The sequence below is a fragment of the Brachyistius frenatus genome, unplaced genomic scaffold, assembly GCF_029030835.1.
Source record: "Brachyistius frenatus isolate BFR_SWC_R1_liver_20210118 unplaced genomic scaffold, ASM2903083v1 Contig_5, whole genome shotgun sequence".
Classification (NCBI taxonomy): Eukaryota; Metazoa; Chordata; class Actinopteri; family Embiotocidae; genus Brachyistius; species Brachyistius frenatus.
The window spans coordinates 7,519,247-7,540,717 of NW_027210604.1; the positions used below are offsets into that span (position 1 = coordinate 7,519,247).

At 42.5% G+C, this 21,471-nt stretch overlaps 1 protein-coding gene across 3 annotated transcripts in view; it reads right to left on the reverse strand.

The window, feature by feature from the left end:
• Positions 1-21,129, reverse strand: part of ubl3a (ubiquitin-like 3a) — a 33,909-nt gene extending 12,780 nt beyond the window's left edge. The window contains exon 1 of one of the 3 annotated variants that reach the window (XM_069720106.1): positions 21,072-21,129. In XM_069720106.1, the coding sequence (XP_069576207.1) occupies positions 21,072-21,095 (24 nt within the window). In that variant the 5' untranslated portion in view covers positions 21,096-21,129. The other 2 variants (XM_069720098.1, XM_069720092.1) reach the window with 2 other exon arrangements.
• Positions 21,130-21,471: the final 342 nt, after the last annotated feature.

Below are 21,471 nucleotides of genomic sequence, written 5' to 3' on the forward strand. Positions count from 1 at the left end.
GAGGTTACCAGCTGCTCATTTTCAATCTGGGAAGGAGATGAAATACCTCACATTAAATGTAAAGGACAATATCTTCAAAATAAAAGCAGAGAAGGACAAGCACAATAACATAAATTTACATTCATGATAGGGACAGTGTACTAAAGGCGTAGGATTTAGGAATCAAAGCACAATTGGGAGGATTTTCTAGGCTAATACAGCCTCACTATCATCTGCTAGTGAACACAACAATACATGTTTACTGCAGCAGAGATACAACATTAGGACCTTGACCCAGCTGAAGTTTGCTTATTATTAACTTTACCATCTTTATAGGGCATGTATCTATAATGGCTAGTGTACCGTGGTTTGTCTTGACCTACTTCACCAACAGCTTGTAATTCACAACACATACAACGTGAAAAAACAGCTGTTTCCATGAAATACAGAAAGGATAGAAAGATATAAGAACATCCTCTAGCAAATATATTAACCGTAAAATAGACAGACAAGAAGTGAGGACTCATTATTATTATGATAATATGTATATGTTACATGCCAAGTCCAAGAAACCTGACTAAAGGTGAAGGGTGATAATCTTTCCAACAGGAGCCTGATTACGCAGAAACAATGCACCGATTCTTCAAACGTGTTATCTTGAGAAAAACATTTTTTTGTTTTTGCTATTACACAAGCGAAAATAAAGCTCCAGCCAAGCAGGCTGACTGGTCAACATTTGTCCCAACACTGCTGATTATGCCTACAGTCATGCTCTGCTGGTTGCCATGCCAACACTTGTGGTAACCAGGGAGGTAATTAGTCATCTGTGCTATTTTGTCCTGTTTTTCTGTATGTGCACTGTTTGGAAGTCCTCTCGGTGCTCATGTCATTAGTGCACAAAATAATCAATGGTAAATGGTCTGTACTTGTATAGCGCTTTATCACCTTTCGGTCTCAAAGCGCTTTAACATGGTTTTTCCATTCACCCATTCATGACACAGATCACCATGCAAGGTGCTGCCATCAGGAGCACATTCACACACCGATGGCACACCATCGGGAGCAACTTAGGGTTCAGTGTCTTGCTCAAGGACACTTGGGCATGTGGACAGGAGGAGCTGGGGATCGAACCACAAACCTTCCGATTAGTGTTCAACACACTCTACCGTCTGAGCCACAGCCTCCCAATAAAATGCCACAACATCATAGCAGCACAAAGGTTGTGTACTCTTAATTTGTCATTCCAATTTTCCTTTTTATTGAGTTACATTTTCAGAATTGGGAAGATCTATGTATATTTAATATTTAATGGGCACATTTGGAGTTTTCACTCGTGTCAGACTGCAAAACTTTTCTAACCCGATCAGCCAAAATTTATGTTAGGTTAGGTAGTTACTTTATTAATCCCGGGGGGGGGGGTTCACTACAGCAGCATACAGAAATTATGTGTTACTATTCTGTGTTACTATTATTATCTTATTGCATTAAAATCAGACTTCCCCTTTTATCAGCAGGCATGATTACTCAGCAAAAATGTGTTGTATTGCTGTTTCAAACTACGTATAATTGTATACCATTATTTGATTATTTACAGGTACACATATTTTATACAGTTGTTTACTTTGACAGCCTGTGCAGCTCTTTTATGACTCATACACATATATATCGGTTGTATATTACAGTTCCTCTTACAAGTATTGATGCTGTTGCTGTGTTTGTCTCTATTTTTACATGGCAGGAATGAAAAATGTCAGCTCTAATTTGAAAGTGATGACATTTTTTAATCGCATAACTAACACGAGCAAACAACTTGTCTTTACTTAAAAGCCATTTTTTTTCTGTTTGTTCAGAAAAATGCAAATCCCGGGAGGCTACTGGGGGAAAGCAAAGCGTTAATAAGAAAATATTATAACAAAACATAATGTTTTTCACTGTAATTACATTTTTGTTGACGGTTTAACTTTGATAATAGATTTGAAGTTTTCTGTTATAAAAACCAGGTGCAGTTTGGGTTACCTGGACTGCTAAACCTGTTGAGACCAGGGACCATGATAATGAGCCTGCAATACAGTGTTTCTGTCATTATGTTTACTACTTCTAAAGCCACACATGCGACGCTGCTGCTCTGAGATCAGATCCCGGCGGCGATTTCTTTCGTGTGTCTCCTCGTTACTGAATGAAGTCAGCAGCGTGTTCAGTGACCATAAAACACAGGCCGCCTTCCTGTTGGACTCTATTAGAGCCATTAATCATTAAAAAAAGAGAGCATATACTGTAGGAGAGATTGTCGGGCCTGACACCGCAGACCTTTATCAGATGCACTTTCTGGGGGAGCTCGCAAACTTCCTGTGGCACAGGCAGCTAATGGCTACTTTACTGTTCTAATAGCGTTGTTAAATTACGGTCTCTTCCCTTCACAGCAGCTTCAAACATTCTGTGGCAGTTTAATTGTACAAAGTAGAGACCCTCCACTTACAGCTCCTCTGCAAAGACTAAAAATGTTTATAATTTATGCTGTAATCATTACGTAAAGTCATTCTTTGACGCTGAACAGCTTCGTATTTAATCACCCTTTTTTTCAGAATGTAATCTTGGCCCTGTAGTTACCTTAAAATGTTGGGTTTGCAGCTTTGAGCGTCATTATTCCTCTGCAATTTTCAATCCATGAGACAAAACTCTCTTCTCCCTTTAGCTGCTCTAACTACCATGTTTCATAAGTCACAAGTCTCATTATACAATTGCCCCATCATGCCTCGCGTCTCTCTCCAAGCCTTTGTCCCTTTGTACTGTCATTCAAAAAGAGCTACCCTCTGATATGATGATAACCTCATCACAGCCAGAATCCACTCGGCTCCTCTTCTCTCTCCCTCTCTCCTCTCTGTCCATGTACGATCAGCTGTTTTCTGCGTTTCAGCATTGGCGCTGTGCCCGACAGCTATCCGCTCTCCCGTCTTTTCCCTTCATCATTCCCTTCTACCCGTTTACATACAAGATAACCCTTTAATCCATCAGCTGCTCTTCCTCTCTCCAGAAACAGGTAGTGCTCCCTTTCATGCTGTCATCTCCCTCCTCCCAGCCTTCTCCTCTGAAAACTCGCCTTGCTCAACTCGCGCAAACACCCGGGGCTGCATTCCTGTCTCCCGATAGACGCCAGGTACGTGCCTTTGATCACACGTTCCTCTTATCACTTCCTCTCCGTGATCGCAGCTGTCACAAGGAGTCGACGCAGGTTTTGCCTCGCATTGCTGCCTCCTGCCTCTCCCTCTAGTCTCTGTTAAGGGAGAGGCTTCACACTTTAAAATGGCTGTTCAACACCCCGAGGGCCAAATTAATTAACATGCCAAAAGTGAACCGTGCCATAATCGAAGCAAACTACTGTACATTACCCACTGGCAACCGGCACACTGACGGGACACTGAGTGTGGAGGCAGAGAGATCAAAGAGATTTTTTTATCCATCGTTAATGTGTGACATTACAGAGCAAAAAGATGTGTTGAAGACGGTGCAGGAGATGACGGACAGGACCGTGTCCTGCTGTCTTAGCTAACCTGGTGAAGAGAAGTTAAGGTTCAGGATTTACATAAAGCATGCTTATGTTATTTTGTATTTATTTTTTCCTTCCTCATTTCAATGCTACCTTCACATTTCATGACAAAACAGCAGCATAACCACGCAACTACAACTCAATTAGTTATTAAGACATTTAAGTGGTCTGGTCGGCACCACAGATTCTGGATCATTTCCCTTTGATATCTCTAGCTCACATTATTAATTTTATTGTCATTGAATTGTCAACAGACGGCAGACTGCAATGGTCGTGTCATCTGGAGATGAATACACACACTGAATAATTAAACAAACTGTAGGATATGACAGCAGCGGCACTCTGATTTCTGATGTCTTCCTGACGTAACAGACTTACACTAAAGGAAGTTTGACATTTTGGGAAATTCCCTTATTAGCTTTTTTGTCAAGATGTCATCAAAAAGATTCATTCTATGCTCATATTTGTTGAGCAGGTGATTAGCTTACTCTAACATGGGATAACACGTATCAAAAAAATGTATCTATGGGGGTGTGACTGTGCGCATCTGTGCTGTATACCAGAGATTTTTCTTCGGGTTTTATTACGTCTTCCTGTTTCTGTGTAACAATGACAGGAAAGTTGAAAGACAACTGCCTAAACCTGCATAAACATCTGCAAACCATTCACTCCATGTCTACGGACATTACTGAGACAAATATAAACACACAGTCTGCACTCATAACCAAGTTGCAAGACGGCATTAACAGCAGGCTGGTATCGCTGGCATTACTTTTGTGAAGAGTGCTTCCTTTAAACGCTGTTCAACAGTACAGTTTGCTGTTCTACTTTTACTGTGACCACATACGGTGTATTATCTGGGTGGTTTAGCGCATCCTTCTGCACGGTGCTTAAAAAGGTACAGTATATCAGGGTGGGTTAAAGACTATCCGCAGGTGGGAGACCGCACGGCACTATTTGACAGTTGTTGACTTTTTTTTGTTCAAGAATGCGACTTCTTTTCTCCTCCAAAACTAAAATCTATTTCATCATGGCTGATCAGTCTCAGAAGAAGAATTTCACCAGAGAGCTGAACAAGGGTGGGGTTACATTTTCCTGCTCAAACTGACCTGTTCTTGAAAAACTGTGTGCAGCACCACATCTTTACAGAGTAAACACAAGGAGGGAGAATACTTTAAGGAGCAGCAAGCAGATGACGGTATTACTTGAATATTTCCATGTTTTTTTCAAGTGACACTTCCCGGCGTCGAAGCATCTGTAACAGTTTAAGCTTTAGGAGGACACCACAGTTCAGATGAGGGAGGCACCGCCGTTCTCATCTGAACAGGGAAAAACAAAACCCCAATACATACTTTCAGAAGGAGAAATAACAAAACAAAAGAGGCGTGAAAACAAAAAGAACAAGTGGAAGTGATGAACTGAAAGACAAATTGAACAGAGGAGAGGAAAAAGCCAGCGGAGGTTTGCAGAGTCCTGCATCCCACAACACCACCAAAGTGCTGATGCTGCAGAGACACCATGATAGGGATGACGAGGTCTGATGCTTATAGGAGGGCAGAGGAAACGCTGACGCGTCTAGAGGCCAGCCTAAGGTACCGGCGCAGGAAATGAGATGGAGCGAGAGGGAACGGAGAGAGACTCACAGAGGGAACAGCAAAGGTCAGAGACAGGCGGCGAGAGGAGGACGGGTAAAGGTGAACAAGGCGATGAAATCCGCTTAATTGCGACGGTATTCCTCTAAATATTTAGTGTTTTACATTTACACATCCTTGCACACAGGATGAACACAAAAACGCGGCGCTGCTGCACGCTGAGGCTCCGTTTACGAAGCTGTGGGACGAGACGTGAAATTGCTCTTGTATGCTTCAATCGATTCTCCTCTCATCCCTCTCTCGGCGTCTAGACTGTCTGTCCCTCTCTCCCACTGAACTACAAGGCCGGAGATGAGACAAGGAATAAAATAACTAATACCATACAGTGAAATAAAGACATATCTGATGGCTGTCACCATTGGTTGAGCAAAAAGGGAAGGTGATGTAAAATAGGTATTGAATTTGTGCTTTCCCCGGTTGACCCAGAAGTCAAAAAGTTAGAGAGAGAAAGCTCAGCTCATCTGGAGCTGATAAGGATTTCAGCGAGACGGATGTTTGCCTACATGGAAATTGAAACCCACATGCTCCAGTTCATCGACTAATAACATCCCCCTGCTGCTCCAGATACACACTGTGTGAAAGCAAAGGAAACCAACAGCTATTTGACACTTTGGTCCCGACAGTTCCGGCTCTGAAAAGGGGGCGAAACGGTGATGCAGCAGATGTGATGAGGTACACCGCCCTCATCACAATCTGCTTACGAGGTGATTGAATAGCTTCAGAAACTCCTTCCGTCACACCTTTCCCAACGTCAAATGTAGGATACATTTTGGCCTCCACCAACCTCCCGTTCACAGCTAGCGCTCATCTATTACGCAACTATTGCCGTCACTTCTCGTATGACAAGTGTGCCTTTCTGGGAAACCTATTTATGTAAAAACCTGCACTAACATGCACTGATATCCCCGTATTTAAAACAGCACTGATCAGCAAGTAGGATTGGTAAAATATCATGTCAAGGTAAATGTTCTTGATAAGCGCCTAAACTGTTATAAAGATATCCAGGTGCTGATTTCAAAAGACAATGTGGAAGTAAGCGTACTTGCTGTAATCTCTATTAAACTTTGTGGCTTTTGTTTTGACTTTTGTTTCTGTACATTCTTTTGCTGAATTTTTGGCTGACTTTCCATAATCTGTCTGCTCAGGCACTGAAAAAACAAAAACAAAAAAAAAACAGCTACCAACACCAGACACATTCCCCCAAAGGCCACCGTGCCACGTGTCAGCATGTCGCCTGTGTGAGGGGACCACACAGAGGGTTGTTGATTGCTGATGATGGCACTAAAGAGAGGACCTCCTGTCCTCTACCTCCTTCGTCCTACCATTTGCTCTGCAGCAGTCCTGTCTGCTCACGCCTCCTGTTCCCCCTCTCCCCCCTCTCCCTCCTCTCCCTCTCCTTCACTTCCATGGCAGGGTGTCTCGCCGATGTGACTCCCTCCCCCTGTGTTTTTCTGGCCCCTGCTATGTGAAAACATATAAAGCATCCCCGTCCTGGTCTCCCTCCTTCCTCCCTCCCTTCCAACAGAACTACAGACTCCGAGGTGACCTCTGCCTCCCCCCTGTATCGCCCCTCCTTCCTCTCTCCTGCCTCTCTACAAACACCCCCCCCCCCTCTCTTTCCCCCCATCCTCTTTCCTAGGTGGTCTCCCCGGCAGCGTGCAGCCGATCCCCTGCAGTCAGGATTAGCTTGATTTGTAACCTTTGAGGTTGTCGTTTCCAAGCACAAGCTTCTGCCTGCGCTACATGTCCGCACCTGTAATTCAAGTTTTTATATTTCCCTGCAGTTATATTCATTTAATTCATTATTAATTGAATTAATTTCACATTCGCAGCTATAGTTATTCATAAAGCCAGTCCCACATTTTCTACAATGTGAGAATTCGGAGAATAAGATGGTTTAATAGGCATTCACAGATGTATTTGCCTTCCTTTTTGGAAGGATCATTTGGGAAGGGTTTTGCTCCCGACAGACAAATAAAAATCTGTTTTACTCGTGAAAATAAGCCTCCTCATCCATCGAGCTTAGAAATAATGAAAAAATATAAACTGATGTAACGTGAAAAAGAGAGGACACATCAGAGTAGAGAATCGGAACGGCTGGGAGGCAGAAGTTATATCCACAACGCTGCATTTCTTCGGAAAAGAGCACTGCCCTGCAGTCCCAACTCACGTGATGCTGAGTGTGTGTAGAGGAGAAAAATGGGTGTGTGCACGTGAATGTCTGAGTGTATGTCTCAGTGTGTGTGTGTGTGTGTGTGTGTGAGAGAGAGAGAGAGAGAGAGAGAGAGAGAGAGAGAGAGAGAGAGAGAGAGAGAGAGAGAGAGAGAGAGAGAGAGAGAGAGAGAGAGAGAGAGAGAGAGAGAGAGAGAGAGAGTGTGTGTGTGTGTGTGTGTGTGTGTGTGTGTGTGTGTGTGTGTGTGTGTGTGTGTGTGTGTGTGTGTGTGTGTGTGTGTGTGAGAGAGAGAGAGAGAGAGAGAGAGAGAGAGCAAGCTGGCAAGCTAAAATGCCCTCTGTGCTGGAATTTACCAGATGGTACTGGAGAGAAACCGGGGGTATTACTAACACACACACACACACACGCACACGCACACCTATTTAGGAAAGAAAACAATTTATAACATCTTTAAGCGAACAGGTGGAATACAAAACATAACAAACAAACACATTCTTAAAGCAAGTTTCCACTTTTAGTCTCCTGGCACAACTTGTAACCAAATCATATAAAGCTTGAAAACAGACAGTGAGGTTTACAAGAGCAAAGAGCAGGTACATTAGAGACTACAAAAGGATGGACACATTACGCTACAATCCTGTATAATTTAATATAACCTAATTAAACAGAGCAGCAATAAATGAAGCAGCGCTGCAATGAGTGTTATCGATGTGAAGCCTGCAAATGTTCATTTTCAGTTCGCTGCCACGTGTACACCCATACTGTCATGTTTGAAAGTCTTTGTGGTGTTGTGTTAGATTTCATTCATACATCTACTTGCATCACAAACTGTGGTCTCAATAATTCAACAGAGAATCCAGACTTCGAGCCATCTCCATGGAAACCAAAAATGCAAATGTATTCATGTTTATGTAAGAATATAGTCAAATGAATTCATCAAATGCGTGTGTTCCTCTTGGTGCCTGCAGTATGTAAAACATACACCTTTATGGGTTTCCTTTTCTGCTTTCATTGTTTTCTGGTGTGCGCTTTGAGCCACTGGTTATGTTTGTGTTGTGAACAACAGGAAGAAAGGAGCCTCAGTGGGGAGGTGATGGAAGCAACTAGTTTTACAAGCAACAACAGGAAGGAGGAAGGAGGGAGGAGGGAGCAGGGAGGAGGGAGGAGGGGAACAAACATTGTTCCATTACAAGGCAGCAGAAAGTATGGATCCGAATGACAAAATCAGGGAGGCTTGCCTTTGCACTTTTCCACCTGAGAGTATAAATTCATACCAGGGGGCATGTAGAGGCAGTTTAACCAGTTTAGCGAGGCCTGTTTATTCAACACAGTCACCTTCAGATTAAAAATTAAACCGCATTATTGCACCTCTGAGCCTGAATGGTCCCAGTGATCTTTGAACTGCACCGTACTACGAGTTGTGACTGGACTCCGATCAGCTGACTGAAAAGACTGTGCCAAGCCAAATGGAAGTCAGCTAAACTTCGCTAAAATGTGCCAGCTTTACTCACCTACAAGCATCCGAGCTTTGCCTAGAATACTGATTTAAGAGCCAGGCAACGCCGCCATACCCGCACATTTAGCCAACTGATCTCTGGCACAGGGAAGCCACTTCGCAGAAATGTGTAATTAAACTATAGGTTGAAATCTGATGTCCTCTGCGTGAGTCAAAGTTCTGCTGCTTCCCTCAAGATAAACCATTGTTCCTCATTATGAGAAACTGAGTGGGATATATAGCTGAAAAGCCCTCCATCATTCTAGTCCAAGGTCCAATGCTTCATTACTGCTAGCTTGTTCAGATACGAACACGCATACACACACACACACACACACACACACACACAAACAAACCCCTGCCGGGATCATTAGAGATATTCATAGTCATAGTGCTCCATAGCATCCAACACGAAATGACAAATTTGTGCAAGACAGCATGAAGGCCAAATACACCCTCTCTCCCTGCTCTCTCTCTCTCTTTCTCTCTCTCTCTCACACACACACACACACACACATACACACACACACACACACATACACACACACACACACACACACACACACATCCCCCCTCTTTGAGCTCTATCTTTAACTCTTCAGTGATCTCTGCCTCTTTATTGCTCATTGCCCGTTTTCCACATCACATCTCCGTGTATCTGCGTGAAGAGACCTATTTTCACGGCAGACATTTTGACCTGTCATCGGAGGGAGGGCACAGGTGTATTAAAGAAGACTCAGTTCCATTAAGTGTCCCTCTCCTAAGTGGAATACAGCCGTCATAAATTCACCTGTGTTTTCACAACAATGACAAGTAAAAACATCTGCAGTGGAAAAAGGTCTATATCCTGAGATTTCATTGGAAATCATGAAAACCAAAGAAGGGCAAAAATACATTCCTGCCAATTTTCAGTTGCCATTACAGCTTCCAAATATACCTTCACGTCCTGTTCAAGAAAAGCTTGACATTGTTTCAGCATGAGAATCAGTGTACGGTGTATACTGAGGAGTCAGTCTTGTTATGTTGGGCGCATAGACACACTGAAGTTATAGAGAAAACTGTCAAAAGTATTTGAGACAAAAACTTTAGAGTAATGTGAAAAATTTGCAGGATTACCGGTGTGTCTGTTCACAAAGTGACCCCTTAAATATTTGATTCTGAGGTTGGCTCATGTTATCATCCAAACCTTTTCACGCTTCAGCTCCTCAAATTTAAGGATTTACTGACTTTTGATTGTTTTTAAATAATAAAAATATCACAATGTATCTGTGCTTGGAAAAACGTAGGACATGTTATTTTATTTGAAAGACACGAAAATGTAAAGCTGCTGCTCTTGTGTGATTCCATGAAGATATTAAAAGCCCGACATGTTGCTGCTGAGCCAGGCCTGCGCACAGAAACTCGTCAGACGATTTGCATTTTGAAAGCTAAAAAAAAAAAGAGGGAAATGTTCTGATCATCAACCACAACAGGTTAAAAGTCTGGGTTACAGGTATATTGCGTGAGGACGGCTGGCCGTCGTCGGAACCTGTCGGAACATCCGGTCGATGAGGCCTGACCTTTGAATGACTGCGCTGTGGATCATCCCTGCCCTGCGCGGGACCCAAAGAGTCTCAACACGGACCCTCTAATTCCGCCGGTACGTATTGTCTTGTCTGACTGCGCTGGCACAGGGCGTTCGATATCAGGACAGATTTAAGCACTGATTTATAAATGGCAGACTGTCAGAAAATGCATCAGAGAGAAGGACAGCTGATTCGTGCTCGCCGGCGGCTCTGGCGCACGCATATACAGTCTGTGCTGGCAAAGCGAAGCTTTAATATAAATGTCTCCTCAGCTGGAAATTGTTTCCAGTGCAGCTGAAAGACTCCTCTTATTGGGCTAGTCAAACACCAACACCCCACGCACGCACACACACACACACACACACACACACACACACACACACACACACACACACACACACACACACACACTCTCTCTCTCTCTCTCTCTCTCTCTCTCTCTCTCTCTCTCTCTCTTTCTACTCCCGTTTTTAGACTCGCAGAGAAATACGTTATTATCCACAGAGGGAAATTACAGTCCCACAGCTTTATGTAAAGTTCGCCTCCCATAACATCAGTTGAATGCCAATAACAATAGAACAAGAGACAGTATCAAGACCAATGAGTTTGGCAATGCAATCAATGCCCGGTGTACAACTGAAATCAGTATAGTATACGTATGCACATGTGCAGAATTTCTATTAGAAATGTATTATCTAAGGAGCTTCTGAGGGAGTTGCATTACGTTTTGGCAAAACACAAGCAGCTCAGTTGATGGAGGAATGATATCAAGGAACAAAAGTTTCTCACTTGGTTTTCTTCTAATGAACGTATAATGACCTGTTGTTGGGCAGCTCATCTTCCTCTTTATGACTCACTCTGTGACTCTTTCTCAACTCAAGTTCCTCTTCCTCCTCTTGCTTTCTCACTTCAGCCAACTGAGATCTTATGACTTTCGTTTCTGTAGAATCAGATGGCGGCTCAACTTCTCCTTTTCTTTCATTTTACCATGAAGCTGATGAGTTGCCTATTTTGTGCAACTTAAAAGTCATGGAAGGCACCAGGGTCACATCTTTGGAAATGTTTTGGGGGGTTGTGGGGAGGGGGGGGGGCTTTAATGAATTATAAGAGGAGATCACATTCTATAATTACACAAAAATGTGTAGGATTTGGCATTAGGATTAGTATTTCCTCACTACAATTATATTGGCGCTACTGTGGAGAAGGCCTTTAACAGCATTATGTTGGGAGATACAATTTCCAGGAAATACAATTAAACAGTTGCAGCTTCTGTTTCTTGGTTGGCCAGCTAAGATTTTTTTAGAGCGATATAAGGGACCAAATGGTGCGGTGCCAAAAGCAGAAGCTCAGCATCGTCACATGCAAACAATGGCCTTTAGATAGAGCTCAGTTTGTGCTGGGATCTGGAGCTGAAGTGAACTGGCGTGGGTGTTACTTGACTGGCAACACCAACACTTAACACGTCACTCTGAACAGGAAGAACAGGTTGTGCTTCAGCTGGTTTCTTCATGCCAATGTGCACACGCATAAATTTGTGGACAAAACACCGAAACGTGCTTCAAAAGCGGCTGCAGGCACACTGGGTGAAGTTAGCATTACTCGCGTGTTAGTCACACTCACACCCAAAGCTGAAGAGTGTCATCACTTTACTTCTGTCCTGAGGTGTTCAGTGTCCACATGAACTACGGAGAAAATGCTCATGGAGGAACTTTGAATATATTCCGTCACTGTCATTGCTCCCGTGGTGCTAATATCAAGGTCGTAAATTATACAACAAGTACCCAGTCATTGTCGAGAGAGAGAGAGAGAGATCCGGTCCAGAATCAGAAGTGTAGACCAGAAGTGTCCGCTTCAACTGGTGAAGTAGTTCAAGACATTCCTGAGCCTGTGCAAAGCCATACCTGCCAACACTGACTGCAGAAAAGAGGGGGATTTTCACCCTGACTTCTCCTTTACAAAATCCTCCGAGTTACTCAAAACTATTCAGTCTTCCAGCGGAGCTGATCAGAAATGCAATCCGACAACAAAAGAGACAGGTCTCCCTTTCCAGCCTGGAGAGTGAGGGAATCTAATAGCTGGCTTCACACTAAAGATTTCAGCTTGATGCTTATTCAAGTTTGCTTTCTGGAATCCGTATCTAGCTTAAATTATCATGAGCATTACAGAACACAAACCTCCAACTTTAAACCCGATTATTCACTGCAAGCATCTCAATAGAGGAAGAACAAGTGATAGCATCCAGACTAAATGCAAACATCACGAAAACCTGCTGACTTTGTTGGTGTTTATCACCTTTGCTCAGAGAAAGCGCAATCCAACCAATATGTTCAGGCACTTGAAGTGTTGTGTGTAATATGCCGGCTGTATATTGAAGGATTGTTCCTCCACAACTGCTGCCAGTGTGTCTCTCGTTCTTCATCCACTCTGCGTTCCTTTGGTTTGCCGTCTTAGCTTTGTGCCACAAGCGCAAAACCGTAAAAGAAACCAGAGACGTGTAGGACGTGCTCCAGGTTTAACCCTAACTGTGGTTTAGCTCTGGTTTTTTAGGACTATGACGGTTGTTTACTTCCTATTGGGATGCATCGCCGTGGTAATTTGTGCAGCGGACATAACCTGCCCTGGAGCAAGTCGTGTTTGAGATAGCGGGTGAAAAATCCACCACGGCTTCACACTACACTGTTTATGCACTGTTCAGGTTCAGAAATTCAACAAAAGTTTTTATTTGTCGTTACCTGAAAATGTTATATTTTGTTTATTTATTTATTTTTATCAGCAACAACAACATATATTCAATGATATATGAATAACTGGTAGGGTAAGGTAAGGAGCAGTGTTGAAAGTGGGACCCTAGATCAGTGCGGCAGGATGTCACTGTTCATCGAGGACAACACACAGTTTGCACATGCCGAGACACATGACACAATGAAGAACACACAGACATACATAAGCAAAAAGCAGTTACATAAGCAATCAATGGAAAAGATCTCAATAGAGCTTCCTGCTGGTATTGTGCACATGCGTCAATACAATTGAATAAACTGGACATAATCACAGTGGACTGCTGGACATATACATCGACAAAAGCTTTGCTGATGCTAGCAAATGTGATTAAAAACTAAATGCAATACAATCTGTCCCGCAGACACAAAGCAACGTCTAAAAGATAAACGACAGTCCGGAAACGGATCAACAAACTTTCACAGCCGTTCCTTTTCCGATCAGATCAATCAAACTCTGGGCTTTACCGTAAGTCGCTCATCTTAAACAGAATAGATGTTCTCGCTGCCGAACTTTTCGTCACCAACGTCTGGACGCGCTTGAAATGACCGTGACTAGAGTAGCGCTCTCTGCACCTCCGGAGCTGCCATCAGAACTTTCCATGGCTCCGCGAGGCCTACATGTGACAATGTCAGAGTCAATACATCAACTGCTGCACCGGGGCGGGATGATGTAACCCGGGCCCGTGACTCAGACTGGCAACACATGGCATCAGTAACACATACGTATATCCACTGACATGCTTCATCTAACCGGCACTGTCAGGATTCAGCCGTGTTCTCCTTCCCTCCGCGCGTGTCAATCAAAGCCTCGTTAGCAGCTCCAGCCCGAGGCTGAAGAACGCCCGCGGACTTTTCTGCCTCTCGCTTCTCGGCGTCATTCACGCCGAGCTCAGCTGGCGTTGGAAAGGTGCAGGAAGTGCTGTTTTTCCAGCAGCAAGGATTTCCCCGACCCATTGTTCTTTCATCCGTGACCAACACGCCGCCGACCTCTGACCCTAACCTCTGACTCTCTTACGGAGGGTGTGTGTTTCTTTGTAGCCGGAGGGGTCAATGCAGGAGTGAACTATGAACTGCTTTCAACACCACACACAGAGCAACGTTTAGCCACATACTGACACAGTAAAACAATAATCCACTGAACTGGACAGACGGTAAGTTCATAAACAGTCAGAGTGGCACAATTTAAGCGATCAGAAATTATTATTTTTTTTTTTAAATAAAAAAAAAAACATTAGAGCTTAAGCCATTTGGCAATTCATCATTCATCAGAAAATTAAAAGGCGATCATTTTATACTTAAAATTGTTGTCTTCCCAAGTGAAAATGTTACAAATCCATTGTTTCTCACTTCTCATGTTTGAGTTAGTTCTGGTTTCGTCTTTTACAACAGTAAACTTAATGTCATTAAGTTTTGGACTGTTTGTCGGCCACAACACATTAAAAAACATACTTCGGGCTCTGGGAATTTGTTAAACACATTTTTCCAAATAATTTTAATTATTATTATTTAAATTATTAATCAGTTAATTAAAAAAAACAATTGTCAGATTGATGAGTAATAAAAATAAACATTATTTGCAGCCCCGAAAGGACAGCAACTTCCTTTAAGAGCTCATACGGATATAATGACGGTGTGAGAACTGAAATGTTAATGAAGTGAGTCCAAGTGATCGAAAATGCAGATTCTTTGGCTTCTTTTCAGGCAGTAGTTTATGATCCTGAGCATCGTCATTACGAAAAATGCCATGCTGTGAAAGGTGAAAATGGCTCTTCAAATTTCTAAATTCAAAGCAACAGAAACCTGCTAATTATTGAGGATGAACAATTCCACCAGACGTTTGAAGGGTTGAAATGTTCTATCGTACTTCCTGGACTTTGGGAGTCAGAGTTGCGAATGCCACATCTGACACAAATTAACATGTTCTCACTGCTGCACAAATGACGGGGTGTCTCAATACTACCCGCTGTGAGCGTATGGGTGAGCGTGAGTGCTAACAGTCTTTATGTCTTCATATCATATAATATCAGGATCGTGTGTTACTGTCGCCTCTTCTGACCAGGAGAAGAAGCCAAGCAGTTACGTTGTTTAAGTTAAATTAACTGCTCTTAGTGGTTTCTATCACAACCTTGTGTAGCTACCCTCAGTTTCAACTTCACATCCGTTGTATGTTTCCAGTCTCAATCCTGCTTAAAAAGCTCTGATTGTTTTCCGAGCTAGAGCTGAAACTAACAATTATTTTCATTATCGATTAACCTTCCATTAACTGATTACTTCATTAAAATGTCCATCACAAGTTCTTAACAGTCACATTAGAGAAGCCTGGACTACTTCATTTTCTGCATTATTGCTGTGCAGGATTGACTCCACTCCATCCCAATGAATCTTCTCAAAGATGCTGAAACCGTCATTATATATCATTAATCAGTATTTTAATTTCTTTACGTTTTTGGTCTGTCAGACGTTCATCAGAACATTCCTGGTACAACAATGGACAGGCAGGAAACGTAAAAAATCTCATTCTCATCAATGGCAGTAAGCACAACACCTGTTCCCACCCTGGTGAGGACCCGCAGTGAGAACACGACAATAGACTCAGTAAAGCATCTTGAAGTAGTACCATACATATTTTAAAACACAGTTCATGGGTATTTAACACGGATCAGGCTTGAGCCACTACAATCCATCAGAGACCCCAAGATCTAAATGATAAGAGAATCTATAAAACAATAAGATATGCAAGGATATTAGGCGGGAAGGTGGGGGGGGGGGAGGCATGATGAACCATTGGTACAAAATTCTATAACAAAAGTGAAGAAAACAAACATCTTACACTTAAGAATAGTTGCTGATTAATGTTCTGTACTTGTTATGGATCACTAAAAACATCTGAGATGTGAACAGCGACGTAACCAGACTAATCCAAAAGTTGTTTCATGAATAGCTTTTAACAAGCATTAGTAAACAAAAGGCACCAATTGTATATGATGAGCTGTTATGATAATGTGAAACCCTCGTGTGCTTCCTTCAGTACGTGCCAGGCAGATCTGTGTAGCTCGATCCCCCCATCTTGTCTGCTGTGCCGGGACATGTTGAAAGCGGTGATGTTTGAAATTCACTCTGTGCTCCTTGGGACTCTCATGCCTTGTCTGCCGTGCTTTCACACGGCGAAGCTTATCTGAACTGCTTTATTCTTCTCCTGCGCTACTCCGACTTGTCTCTTGTTGTTACAACACACATACCTGCGAGTGCACGCCGACCTATCCTTCCACATTCTTACACACTCCAGTCATGAATGAGGCCTGTCCAGACCTCAGATCCGAGCGTCCCACTGTTGTCATGGAGACCATTTCGACCCCGTCAGTACTTCTGAGGTAATTTCTATCCGTCCGCACCTCCTCTTTTTCTCCATTCGAAGATGGGGGGAAAAAAAAAAAAAAAAAGTCCTCCATTCTGTAGAGGCATGACTACTCCTTCTCCTATTCTTGCTCAGATTCATTCACCCACTGTGTTTGGCACCAGCAATCTCCTCTCCTCCTACCCTCACTCCTACTCTATACAGCCTTTATAAGTATGTATGTGTGTGTACACTTGCTCCTTCCACAGGCTGAGAGGGAGTCGGGTGTGTGTGTGTGTGTGTGTGTGTGTGTGTGTGTGTGTGTGTGTGTGTGTGTGTGTGTGTGTGTGTGTGTGTGTGTATGTGGGGGGGGGGTACTGTGCATCTGCAGCTGATTTCAGCCACACTGGGTCAGTTAAATGCTGATAGCTGATATTTCCCCCCAAAGTTCCCTGGGGAATGCAAGTAGTTAGTTTGATGTATAGATTGAGCCACACCACAAAGGGAAGCAATTGTTCTGAAGATTAGAAAACCGTAAGGTCTTACTTATGTGCAGAATTTGACCTTTTAGGTTTCTGCTGCTGGCATGTTAATAACATGAACCTGGAGCCGGCATGAATAAACCCAATTCAAACCAATGTTTGAAAGTCAGCAGTGGAAAAAAAAAATAGTACTGCTTTACCATTGGAGAAATGTGCTGTAAGCCTGACACTGGCGATAAATGAGGCAATAATAATGTGATACTTCCCCCACGGGGAAATTCTCTGAGGACAAATCAAACGGAGCTATAAACCAGCTGGCAGGGATTCAGCGTGTTGCTTAAAGACACTTCAGCAGAAGGCTGGAGACACTAAAGCAAAGTTCTCTGGCTGAATGAAAGGCCTGGGTGCCAAAATTCGACACTTTCATGGCACCGACCGAATTGGTTCTGTAGTAGCATCGAAAAATGTCATGTTATTTGGTTAAAAAATGTTCAATACCGTACACTACATTAACACCAACACATTTCCCTTGTAAAAAAGCGTGACTTTTGTTCCATTTAAGGAAGAGTGAATCTCATTGGTGTCAGCAGTTAACATATTACAGCCTCTACATGGGCAGCTCACCCAAGTAGATAAAAATCGCTGTTTCAACTTACGTAGCTTAAATCTTACATCAGAACAACTTATAATTCACTCTTTTCAATTTGCTTTTTGGCCAGACATTTTCGTTACATACGCTGCAGTAACAGGGGGCTTCTCTGTGTGCAGCCTGCAAGCTAGCATCTACCGATAGAGTGTGAGGCGTTTACTGGACACTTAGGGGAATTGTTGCATCAACAGATTGACAGATAGCTTCCATGTGAGGCAATTCGGGAGGAGCTGTAAATTTTTCTGTCATGAGATAGCTTCCATGTGATGCGTTTCGAGAACGTCGGGAAATTGTAGGGTTAACTTGCGTGTGAGGCGTTTTACGCACGTTAGGCAAACTGTTAACTGTAGCAACAGAAAAAAATAAAAAAAATAAAAACGGGTTACACTCTCCACTCTAAAACGCATGAAAACGAAAGATTTTTGCTCCAATGTGTGATGCAATTTTCGTTTCCTTGAACGAGAATATATAAAATTGGTAAAAGAAAAAACTATCGGTATTGAAATCAAGGTATCGGCACCAAAAACGAAGATTCTTGAACGACACCTAGCCCTGCTAAATGATGCAAAAGAGAACACTATGGAAGGAATTTTACAGTCACCATTACTGTAAACTGACCCACAATACTGTGACTCAAGTTCATGCAGAATAAAGCCACGTGCATCCATCAACATGGTGACATAACACGAAACCTTCTATGAATGCTCTTTAGGATTCACATGGATTTAGTTTCCAGTTATAACAGGTCAGAAAGTGAAACCTTCGGCTCATGATTATGTCCATGATCCATGAAAATTCCTTGCATCTATACTTAGATGCTTTAGCTTCGACTGGACCACATATACATAGCTCACATCTAACCTCCTCGCAGCATTAACCCAACATCCTGACAACATAATGGACGTGCTGTTGAGGGGATCGGCTGAACTTGGGACAGGCAGGAGCACAAGCAAAGCTGGGATAGCTGATCTCTATGTGGAGGGGCACATTACGTGGCTTATCCTTTCTATACATAGACCTGGAAGTATTCTTAGTGTCACAATGCACTGGCAGAAAAGATGACAGACATCAAACTGCCAGACCGAAAGGAAATATTATGTCTAAGACTGGGTAAACCCGACTAAACTCATTTTACACCCCTTTTAATTTGTGGAATTGCTTACCAACGAGAGGCGGACATAAATCGTTTTGATGAGGGCTCATAATACACAGCACAGTCAGTGAGCCAATGCATAACAAGCTAATTTGCAATAAGAAGATTGCGATTAAAAAGGTGTGGGAAGGCTTGTGAAGTCACCTGATAATGACCAAAGGCAAGGAGGTCATAGTTCACTATCCATTTAAAAGGCCATTACAGTGAACATGTGATATACAGGAGTTGTATTGGCTGTAAGGCAATTACAGCTCAGAAACAGGAAAAAGAGCATCCAGCCCTCTAAACTGCAGTCTCTTTTCAGCCTTGCTGTCTGTGATGCTAGAGGATCCCGAAATGTCAAACATAACCGCAGACATCAGTGAAGGGACGGAGCCTTGATTTGATAAAAGCATGGCTGACAAGATCTGAGAGGAATGATCGTGTTAGATGAGTGGCCAGAATGATCAAACTGGGAATTCCACTGTAATTCCAATACAATCAACTTTCACCATGATACAATTGTATATGTTCCCTCAGGACTCTATTTACTAATCAAAAAACTAAGTTAATCATTTTTTTCTAAACCATGTTGCTGTGTTTAGACATGTTTATGTGTTATGTCTACTTTTCCAGGATGCTATTGGCTTCACCGTGTCACTATAGACTTTTGAAACTTGCTTAAGTCTAAGTATATTTTGTCTACTCCTCACAGATGTCACTGTCTTCCATTCACTTCCATACAATGTGCCAATCCATAGCTAGACTCTTGTAACTTACTTGAGTGTAATCTCCCTATTCTGCGTACTTTTCCATGATGCCACTGTCTTCCATTAATTAGAGCATAAATCAATTACTGGACACTTGAAAACACTTGAAACTTGATTGTGTAATGCATTTGTTTGTTAACTTTTCCATGATGTCATTGTCTGCCATTCCCTTCCATACAATATGATAATCAATAGCTAGACTCCTGAATTTTGCTCGAGCATAATCTTACTTTGTCTACTTTTCCCAGATACCATTGTTTTATGCTAATTGATATGAATATCAATGAATAGACTCTTGAAACTTTCTTGATTATAATCTGTGTATTCTTTTGACTTTTCCAGGAAGCCGTTGTCCTCCATTGATGTATGTGTGGCATAAAAATCAACAACAATGAATCAACAATAATGTACGCAGACCATGGCGCTCTCCGTGATGGATTATGGTACAATGAAGTTTCAAGAGCGTGCTAATGGAGGTTCAAACTAAGGAGAGTCAACAGCAGTCTGAAACTTTAAAATATGTATTTGAAAATGGTCCAAAATGTCAGGTTGACACGAGTTATCACAAACACCTTGCAAAAAGACCGAAAAGGACCACGTCAGCTACCACAGTTTGTTTCTCAAGCAGCCCTGGAGGTCCACAAATCCAACTTAAAGCATGACAAGGATGTTTTCAGTCATACTGGGTCTTCATAGCTACGTGAAGAAAATCTATTCAACGAAACAGGAAGTGGGAGAATAATGAACAACCTCAACAAAGCTGCTCTGTTCCGCTTTTTTTTTTTTGAATTATTATTATCTTAAACCCTGAGGAAATGAATGGACGTAAATGGTCAAGTGTGAAAGAACTCACAGTAATCTCTCTCACCATGTCTGCTGGGGTGCTGCCCGTCATCGTGAAGGTTTTCCCGGGACTCAAAAGAGTGGTTCACAGGCACATACACACGCTCTCACTCACACAGGACGGACTCAAAATATTCTTTCTTTTTTCCTCGCCCTTGTAAAAGCTCCAACACGCCCTGAAAAACACGTCCTTGTCGGGTTTAGAGCAGGAGACAGAAACGTATTCCCGGTGACTTCCTCTCTCCAGTCACAACACTGAGATAGTCTCTCTTCCTCTCTATTGCGCAATCATTTCGTTGATTATTGCCCGCACAAATCGGCAATTTGGGAACTATAGTTAATGTTAGTGGGGTAAGCTGTCGACCCGAGGGCCTCCTTGCTACGACCCTCTAAACATCAACACTATCCTGCTTTAGAAAAGGTGCGTACGCCATGCGAAAAACCCAACACTGATGGCACATCCGGACACGGATCTTTTTTCTCTCGGTGAAAAAGGAACAAAAAAATGTCCGCAAAGTTAGCGGCTACCGTCCTCTAATAAACTCAAACACGTCGGCCGATTGGTAGAGGAAGAAAAAAAAAAAAAAGGCGTCACAGCGCGGAAATGTGTCGTCGCTTCTCTTTAAAAACGCGTGTATGATTGTTGTTAGTGGTACGGACTGCGCTGCTGTACCTTTACGACCTGTTCAGCTGTCATCCTGCCTCAAACCCGACGTCAAGATGGCAATGGAAGAACACCCGGAACTTCCTGGTACAATTTTCAAAATAAGAGCACTGTAAAATATATATAAATATACTGTATATAGGTCTGAATACAGATTTCAATTCAATTGTCAATAACAAATTTCTGTTTGTCGTTTAAGAAATGAGCAAAAGAAAAACGTAATTTCTTCTTGAGTGTAGATTAATGGGCAAAACATACATTTCAAACAACTGAAGTCTACAAAACTTTGAAGGGGTCTGTACTGTCAAAAAGAACTGTTTATCAGTCTTACAAATAATGATTAAAACTATGAGATATCCCTTCCGACTCACTCCGAGGGGTCTTAACCTATCTTTAAGGGAACTTGGCA